Source organism: Gallinula chloropus (assembly GCF_964237585.1).
Source record: "Gallinula chloropus genome assembly, chromosome: 1".
NCBI lineage: Eukaryota > Metazoa > Chordata > Aves > Gruiformes > Rallidae > Gallinula > Gallinula chloropus.
The window spans coordinates 55,468,655-55,477,584 of NC_140085.1; the positions used below are offsets into that span (position 1 = coordinate 55,468,655).

Genomic DNA, 8,930 nt, shown 5'->3' on the forward strand with positions numbered 1-8,930 from the left:
CTGCTTGCATTCAAATACAGAAACTATTGGTGCACATCAAAAACCTTTTTTGGTTTGTGCTAATAAATCACCTAATACCTAATTAATTGTGTTAGTATGATGCTCCGACGTGACTGTTCTCTACAACTGCTGTTGTGCTGTCCTCAATTGATTGGTGCATGAAGACTGTGTCAGAGTTTGAAGGGCCAGTAATTCAGTAGCTGAGAGAGGAGACATGAAGTGTGTGTACATATATAAAAATTCACATTTTCGGTCACCATTTGGCATATGTGGTGTATTTCATCTGTTAAGTATAATTCCTGTTGCTTTTTGTGCCTAGGTAGGTACCTCACAGCGAGTATCTAGCTGTTTGCCAACACCCATTGTGAACCCTGGCAGGTGTGTGTTTTCCCCTCAAGTGCATGAATAGTCACTTGATGACTTATCAGCTGGCAGATGAACTCTGAGATGGAGAACAAGTATTTGATGCCCGTAGCAGGACATGGAGATTATGCTTTTTGTTATGATCTGACAGTGACATTGCTTGCAATTGCCTTAGCTAAACCAATTAAATTGTACAGATGAAAGACAAGGGAGAGGACTGTAGGCTGTCAGGAGGGACAGGTCTGGGACTTCAAGACTTGAAAAACTGGAGTATTAGGGCTTGAAAATGACTCGTTGAGGAGTGTACAATGTGGAATGTACAAGTTCTATGAAAGCTTTTCCTTTCCTGGTAGTCCTGGTAGAATAGGGAACAGAGTATCTCTTTGTTTAACTTTAGGGATTTACAATGAAACTCTGAGGTTTCTCATGAAATTGAACCTAACATGTGGTTTGAGAGCTTTTATGGATGGGGTCTGTTTCTTGGTTGCCTGCCAGCCTGTACCAGGGCAAGGGCGATGGTTTCCTGATGAGGTGCGACCCAGCGCAAATTTTAAGTGTTGGTAACAGTTGTATTAAGATGCTTCTGAAACCTCTAGAGATTATACAATGCAGTCTCTTGGGCAGCTGGGTTATTACACAAACCAGATGCTGCCATATAATACAAGGATAATTCTTAAAGTTGTCACTCCTGTACTAGGAAATTCAGGTTTATTTCAGGTTGGCTTCACCATAAAATTTTGCCAGTCTATTACTGTTTTTTTAAAGGATCTAGCCTCCTTCAATTTCAGACTATGTTTCTGAAGTTGGAGGCTGGAAGATCAGTGATGGTAAGCATAGTTTTATCATGACCTAGTTAAATGATGTTGTTTCCCTACATCGAAAAGGTCTTGAACTTCATCCACATATGTCTGAACAAGCTCTTCACATGGGGTATGCAAGCTGGTGATGTGTGGGAGCATGCCAAGGTCACTTGGATGTGTATCTACAATACATCTTTGCAATCTGACATGCCTGGGCTGATTTATGACTTAGATGCCTTAATTATGTGCTCATACTTCACAGATGAAGGTACAGGTATTTGCAATCACCTGGCTGGATGCCTGTAGGCACGTTAGATACATTAGATGCTTTAGTTGGTTTTACAAGAGAAATTAAACTACTGAAGTGCTGTGTAATGCAATTTTCCAGTTTTGAAGTACGTATGCAATATTGTAGCATCTTTTTTTTTATGCCTGCAGACCCTGTAGCCTTGCTTTTTTCTTTAGCTGTTTGTTTTTCTTACTGGGGTCAGATCACTTCAGTGTTTGAGTGAAAGAAGTGCTTATACTTTAGGGCTGAACTCAAGCAGCTGAGGAGATATCATCTGCAATAATTCCTCCTTTAACTCTACTTGTTTTGTGAAACAAGACAATGACACAGGTTTGCATTAAAAAGTTAAATTAATAGAGGCACCGAGGCAGTTCTTGGTCTGGAAAAACAAATATCCTGTGTGTATGTTTTTTTCTAGGGCATGTGGAGACTTTCTGCTGAATGCTTTTTAGGGGTGTGTGTCTTCATATGTCCGTAATCTTAGCCTGATTAGCTGTCCCAGGGAACAGATATCTATCCTTAAGTCCTCCTTAGTTTAATAACAGATATGTTGTTTAAAGAAATGCCTACTAGATGAGGATAAAAGAAATTGAAGAGGTTACAAAGGTCCATGTTATAGGGTGGTCACAGTACTGAGGTAGCTTCCAGGTGATGACACTGTTACTCAAGCCACCCGGGGGCCAGATTCAAAGAGTTAACGTGACACTTCACGGGCATGAGACATTAAAAGAGGGAGAGTAGCACTTAGGTAGATGAGTCCAGCTCCCTCAATTCATTGAAAAGGATCTGCCTTGGCATTTACTGAAAAGATTCTTCATTAGCTGGTTGTCTTTAGGAAAAAGTACAATCTAGTTTTGCACCCACTCCCTGATACACTAAACAGGGCAAGGGGAAAATGAGCTCAGAGTAAATTAAAGGTTTTGTTCCATTAACATTTCCTGCCATAGCACTGTTGGCTTTAGGATCTCACCCCGTCTCCACCACACACACCTCTCTCTGTGCTGCCCCTCTGGCCCTTTTTGTTTATTTATTTTGGCTGATAATTTTTTAATCAGCGTCGGCTCAGCATGTTGCCCTGCTAACAGAGATGTACTGGCACTTCTCATGGAGGGCATTATGGGAGAAGGGTGTTTAAAATGAGCACTGCTGCTTTTAGAGAGACTTTTGAACATATAGAGACATTCATTAAAACTGAATGATGGAGGTATGTTTTTACCCATTACGATATAAGTCAGTCTTGGAAGAGGGTTTTCAGTTGTCCCAGTGTGCTTCTAGATGGAGAGAATAATCTGACATTTCAGCAGTTTTGTCTGGCTGTGATAAGAAGGGATTAGTTGTTAAGGGGTTAGGCTAATGATTCGGATAATGGAGGAGCTGAATGCAGCCCTTGCTCAGATTTTGGACCAAATTCAACCCAACAAAATGGTTGAAAGCAGAAACTGGTGACATTTGTTTTACATTCCTGCACATTCTAATATTGGTCAGTACAAGAAATAAAATCATAATACACCACCCAAACATCCTCTTCTCAGTCTTTCCTGCTGGTGGCTGTAGAACAAAGGTTGCGTTGTTCCCTGTGTCATTTCTTCATCTAAAAATATGCCTGGAGAGAAGTCCAGAGCCAATATCCTACTTGGCATATAGTGGCTTCCCTCTGAAGCTACCAGGGAAGCAGCACCAAGAGAATGTGTGTACATTCAGTGTTCAATGCTCTCCTGTTTAACCATTTGCATTCAGTATTCTCCAAATTCTCCCCTGAAATTTGCTACAGATCACACAAATCTTCACCTTCACTTCTGAGATACGCTTATGCGCTACAGTTTTGAGTTAGATCAGAGCAGAATCTTCCCAAAGTAGTTACAGCTCACCTGTTTTCATACCAAGACACAAAGATCTCTCCCTCCCCTCCTCTTTCCATTTCCATTGTAAAGTCAAAATACTGAAGAGTGGGTTGGAAACTGCAACAATTCAGAAAATCAAGGAGGCCTCTTCTGCAGTGAACATGTGAATTCAGGTCCATACACATTCAGGTCCACAGTGTTGTCTAGGCAATTGCATTGCATAATGACTCAAAGACTGTATCAGCCTGTTCCAACCCACTCAGTCCCAAACATAAATGTACTTGGAACACAGACTTGTTCATAAACTGCAGGTTATAACAGAGCTTTTACCTGAAAAACGAGTAAAACCTGTGAAGGAGATAGATCTCAACTAATGGTGCCTACTACCTTAACAAGTGAAACACGGTACAGTAGACTCACAGAAGCAGTGTACTGCTGTGAGGCTACTTCTGTCTTCACCAAACGTGTTCCTTAGGGCATACCTCACCCACCTGCATGCCCCACCTGAAATCTTCGAGGGGATCATGCACCATCGGTGAGAGAGGCATGGCTATTTAGGGGCATACTAACTCCTACTTCCTTGTTGTGTGGAGAGAAAAGAAACTTTGTTTCCCTTCTGTAAACATTTGAACATCTTACTTAAGTACAGGAACCTGACTGAAGCAAGCTCATTACTCATCAAGCTTTTACTTGCTGTTAGTAGCTTGTAAGAGCTTGATGCAATTCCCTGCACAATTCCCCATCTATGGTACATAGCACCTTATCTTGCCTGCTCTAACTTAAAAAATTAAAGTATTATTCTTAGTCTGTAGGTTTAACAATCCTCCCATCCAGTAGCAGCCCTAGATCTGTTTTGCTCATGTAGGAGAACAATATCGAGCTGTTCTGCTACCTTCTTTGCTCCCTTTTTCCTCCCACAAAGTTTTGAAGAATGTTGCTCAAGATTATGAGATGTTTCACATTCTTCAGGCTGAAATTTGACCCTGTTAATCCAAACAGGCCGACCTTTTGGCAGTTAGGTCGTAGTGCAGAGCTCTCAACGGTCCATCATGAAATATAGCTACAGGTGTTGGGGAGACCTTGGAAGGAAAATCTCATTAAAATGCTTAGTTTAACAAGCTGGTGACAGGCATTTCACAAAGCAAATCTACAAATCAGAGTTGAGTTACATGTGCATGCCTCATTGTTCAGTTTTGTCTTAGAGAGGAGTGGCTTCATTAAAAGTTTAGAGAAGTGAAGCTTAGAGTAAGAGGAAACAAATATATACATACCTTTGTCGAGGCAATCCACTCTTCTGAAAGAAAGTGAGATAGTCTTGTTACTTGGTCAGAAAGCAAGCAGCCTGATTTTGTGAAAAAAGTACTCATTTGTTAAAAGAAATGTACTAAATAGACTTAGGCATTGGCTAATTATCTTCACTACTGTGGAGCAAGGAGAACTCATTAGATATCCAGAATGGCTAACAGTTACGGCTGCGAGTTGCACCAGGGGAGGTTCAGGTGGGTTGCCCTGGGAGGTGGTAGAGTCACCGTCCCTTGGGGTCTCCAACAAAAGATTGGATGAGGTACTTAGGGACATGGTTTAGTTAGTAATATAGGTGATAGGTGGATGGTTGGACTGGATGATCTTGGAGGTCTTTTCCAGCCTTAATGATTTTGTGATTCAGTGAATGTTTTGTATATTTGGAGGCAGGGGATAAATAGCTTTTGGTTTGTGGCACAGAACTAAACTGGTTAATAAAGGGCTATACACCTATTTGTCACCATCCATTTTTCAGTGAAAAGTGTGTGTAGGTGTTTTGTGTAGGACAGAGTCAGACATGCATACAAATTTAACTGCTTGTGCCAGGGATGCACAGTCCTTGCGAGTAGATCTAGTAGCAAACCTGGCGCATGCAGTGCTTCTCCATTTCTCCTTGGGGTGAAGTTATGTGGGATAGATGAAAGGTAGTTTGCTGCCAGGGAAATAGAGAGCTAGCTCTTTCCTTGCCCATTTCTCTTTCCTGATGCTGTCACTCACTGGACCAATGTTTTGGGGGTTTTTTTCAGGAACGATTGAACCATCACCTGCTCATTTATGGAGCTGAACATAAAACTGGAGGGTGCTAGAGAGTGTCAGAGCTGGGTAAGTGGATGCAAAGAAAGGAAATGGGACCTCTTCCTTCAATAGTAGCAAACCTTAAATTTGCGTTGATCTTGAATGACTTAATTCTTGGTTTTGTTTGGGTTAGTAATGCTATTCGATAAAACAGAATAGAGATCTGCCCTGGCTTAGGAAGAACCCAGCTGCAGGACCCTGTAAATAAAATAATTTTCTAAAACCCAAACCAGAAGTGGACAGATTACTTAGTCTTGTTCTTTCATAGCCCCACAAACAGTTATACTGGTCCACCAGGTCAAATGGACAGAGGTGGGAAGGAGTGGTCATGTGCAGGAGCAGGCCAGACCAACCTGGTAACTTAGAGACAAGGCTGGAACCATTGTCTCTGCTGATCTGGAAAAAAACCCCTCACTTCCTGATGATCACTGAAGTCAGTCTGTTGTATCAAAGTAGTGATACAACTGCTGGGTTGCAGTTCAGGTTAAAAACTGTGGATCTGTGTATGCGCTGGGCCATGATGGACCAACACTGAATATGTGAGTCCTCTTACCTGGACAGGCTCCTGGGGGCTGGGGTGGGGTACTCTCCTAGGCAGAGTAGCAGAGTTGGGTCTCCAAGGTTTTTGGAGTGTCTCATGGGGATTACTATTGCCAAGAGGATCTTTTTGACTTGGCAGCTTTGATCCGGGTCTGGCAGACTCTGGATCTGTTACAGCTGTCTCAGACTTGGCTTTAGAAGACAGTAATTTAGCATGCACACAAGGAGGCAACAACGAGGAAGCTGTAGTGCACCGAGGTGGACTCTTACAGATGTGGTGGAGGGAGCCAGTGTATTCTTTTGGATTTCCCAGCTGAGCTGCGTCAGAGCCATCCTGACATGACAGTGTTTGTGAGACAGAGGCCATCCTTAGACGCCTTAAAGTTGGAGAAGTAGAAATTCTGGACAAAGCATTCCGGTCAAACTGGAAAGGTGCATGATGGTTCCCAATGGACTCCTCAGTGGGAAGCTTCGAAAATGAAGACTCTGTGTAACCTCGTCTTCGAATGGAGTCATCTGGGGCCATGGTGGGATCCATACAGACCGATACTGCCTGCATTTCATTGGGACCGAAGACATCTTCAGGATTGCTGCTGCCAGACAAAGCAACATTCTCTTTATGAGGCTCAGCTTCCCTCTTTAGAAGTTCCATGCTGCTGCAGGTTTCTTTGACCAGGTCCGGAGAATAATCAGAGCTTGCTTGTTGCATTCTTTATTTGCAGCATCAAGAGGTGTAGCTTTGTATACCTGGGACACACGATCAGGAAAGGTTCTCAGAACCTTGCTGTATGCATTTTCATATGGGAGGATGTGCAAATGGGGAAAAAAAATAAATACTGTAGGTACATATACTAGTAAAGAAGCAATTGTCTGCACTTCCAATCCTCTTTAAATGCAGGTTTCAACAGCTTCAGGACCCTGTTTCAGCAAGCTGTTTAAACAGCCTCTAACTTTGAGTGTGCAAGCAGTGTCAGCATCAGTCAGCAGAACTAATTAGATACTAAAGCCTAACTGTGTAATTAGGACCTCTGCCCATCTGGTACTGCAGCCGCTTAATTTCCTGTTGCCACTCCCCCATCGATAAGTGAGATTGCGATACTGCTGTACGTGGGATAAAAATGAAGTCTCTAGCTCTCAGGACTACTACTTGTTGCAATTTTATTTATATACAAATACTAATTACTTGCTGAATGCTTAAGCAAATACAATTTAACATTTATGTAAGGTGAGTCTAATCACTCTTGATTTTCTTTTCATCAGGAAAAGTAGTAAACATTATGTATATGTTGTAATCAAATAATGAAGGCATCAGTTTATCAGAGTAACTTATCTGTTCATTGATCAGTAAGTAATCTTCTGTGAATTGCAAAGCTCTATTTTAAGGTATTCTGATGATTAGTCACTCTAAAACTGGCCTGACATTTCAAGTTACAACTGAAGATTGTTAATTCAGCCTCTTCAATCTTTTTCTGTAATTCAGATGCTTTGTTTGCTAAGAGGAATTTTAAGATTGTTCATGATTGCAGGCTTCTTTGGGCACTTTTATTTATTAGAATGAATTCATTCAAATACATGTTGATTTTTTTTCTTGAGCTATTGAATATCACACACTGAATATGATTTTGTTTAATTATATGGTCCCATTGGATTGATTTCTAAAATGATTAGAAACAAATCGTTTCATCAAATTTGCCAGCATGCTTTTTACAAACTCTTCAGCCACTAGAAGACAATCATTCAGACTTTTACAGGAAGAAAATCAGATCTTTATAACGGAAATTGTTTCTTTCACAAGCGTAGCAAATAGCTAGAAATATATAAGCATCTATTCATTCCTCTTTAATACATAAAGGTTAATTAACACATATGCTAATTAAAAAGGACAAGCACTAAAAATCGCATTCAAGGTACATAATGAATGACAATAATGAACTATTACTGTTTTCCACTTCTGAGCAAAGATCTGATTGCATACCATTGCTCCAAGATTTGCTGTTACTACTTTTTCATTTGTCAAGATTTTTATTTTGTGAAGAACAATCACATCTAAGCTACACAATGAAAGAAAAAGACTGCTTGTTGTGTGGCCAGGCATTCTATTTCCTTTTTTTTTTTAGTTTTTGTTTTTTGATTTTTTAATAACCACCTCTTTCCCATGCAGAATTTTGCAACTTGGCATGAAGCTTCCAGATATTCTGCAAATAGAGCTCTGTTGCAGAAAGAGATAGGGTTAAAGGCATATTTTCATGGAAGTCTTATATTAAAAATATTATTTTTTCTTTTAGCTTTACAGATTCCTTTTTTCTTTTTCTTCTTTTAAATAAATTGAAACTTAGGGGTTACTTTATGCGTACTTATGAATTACTTTCATGGGGGAATCTCTCAGCAGCAAAATATTTGTAATGAAAAAACCTTAGTAAAAAAGTGCAGAAATATGCCACACATGTAGAAAAGTTAGTGTATATGATTGAACTTACCAAGGTAACCCGGTGAAGATTTAGCAAATTCCAGTATGTCACATCCTTTTCATATGCAATTAAGTAGATTTGTCAACAAGTGCTTGATTAACTGATGCTGGGTGTATCATCAGTAGTGTTTTCTCTTTTAAAGCCTCCTTGCTGAGTGCTGCTATAGGGAACTAGTTTTTCTTCTTGTAGATTTGTTTCTAGGGGATTTGTTTATCAGGTCAGAGGGAAGTGGCTTCAGGATCAATGCCCCTTTACAAAAGGTAACATGATCCATATGTTTTATTAAACTTAATTCCATTTGTAATTCTTTTTCTTGCACTTTTCACATTGATAAAGTTTGGCAAGTGAGTTCTCAGTCAAGTGTGTAATAAGACGCAAAGGCAGATGAAATGGCTCCACCCCTCCAATAATCCTTTTTTTTTTCCTTGTCTTGATTCATTCAGCTGGATCTAACTACACATTGTTTGTCCTTCATGGAAGAATAGCAGTGATATATCCCTTGGTTACATTATTTACAATCAGATTTTAATTT

The 8,930-nt window shown here is 40.3% G+C and overlaps 1 protein-coding gene across 1 annotated transcript in view; it reads right to left on the minus strand.

The window, feature by feature from the left end:
* The window catches only part of PLEKHG7 (pleckstrin homology and RhoGEF domain containing G7), a gene marked incomplete at both ends in the record, with an annotated part of 34,060 nt that extends 27,421 nt beyond the window's left edge, over positions 1-6,639 (minus strand). The window contains 2 exons of the mRNA XM_084272569.1: positions 4,565-4,587; positions 5,944-6,639. Of these exons, the coding sequence (XP_084128695.1) occupies positions 4,565-4,587; positions 5,944-6,639 (719 nt within the window). The remainder of the gene's footprint in view (positions 1-4,564; positions 4,588-5,943) is intronic.
* Positions 6,640-8,930: the final 2,291 nt, after the last annotated feature.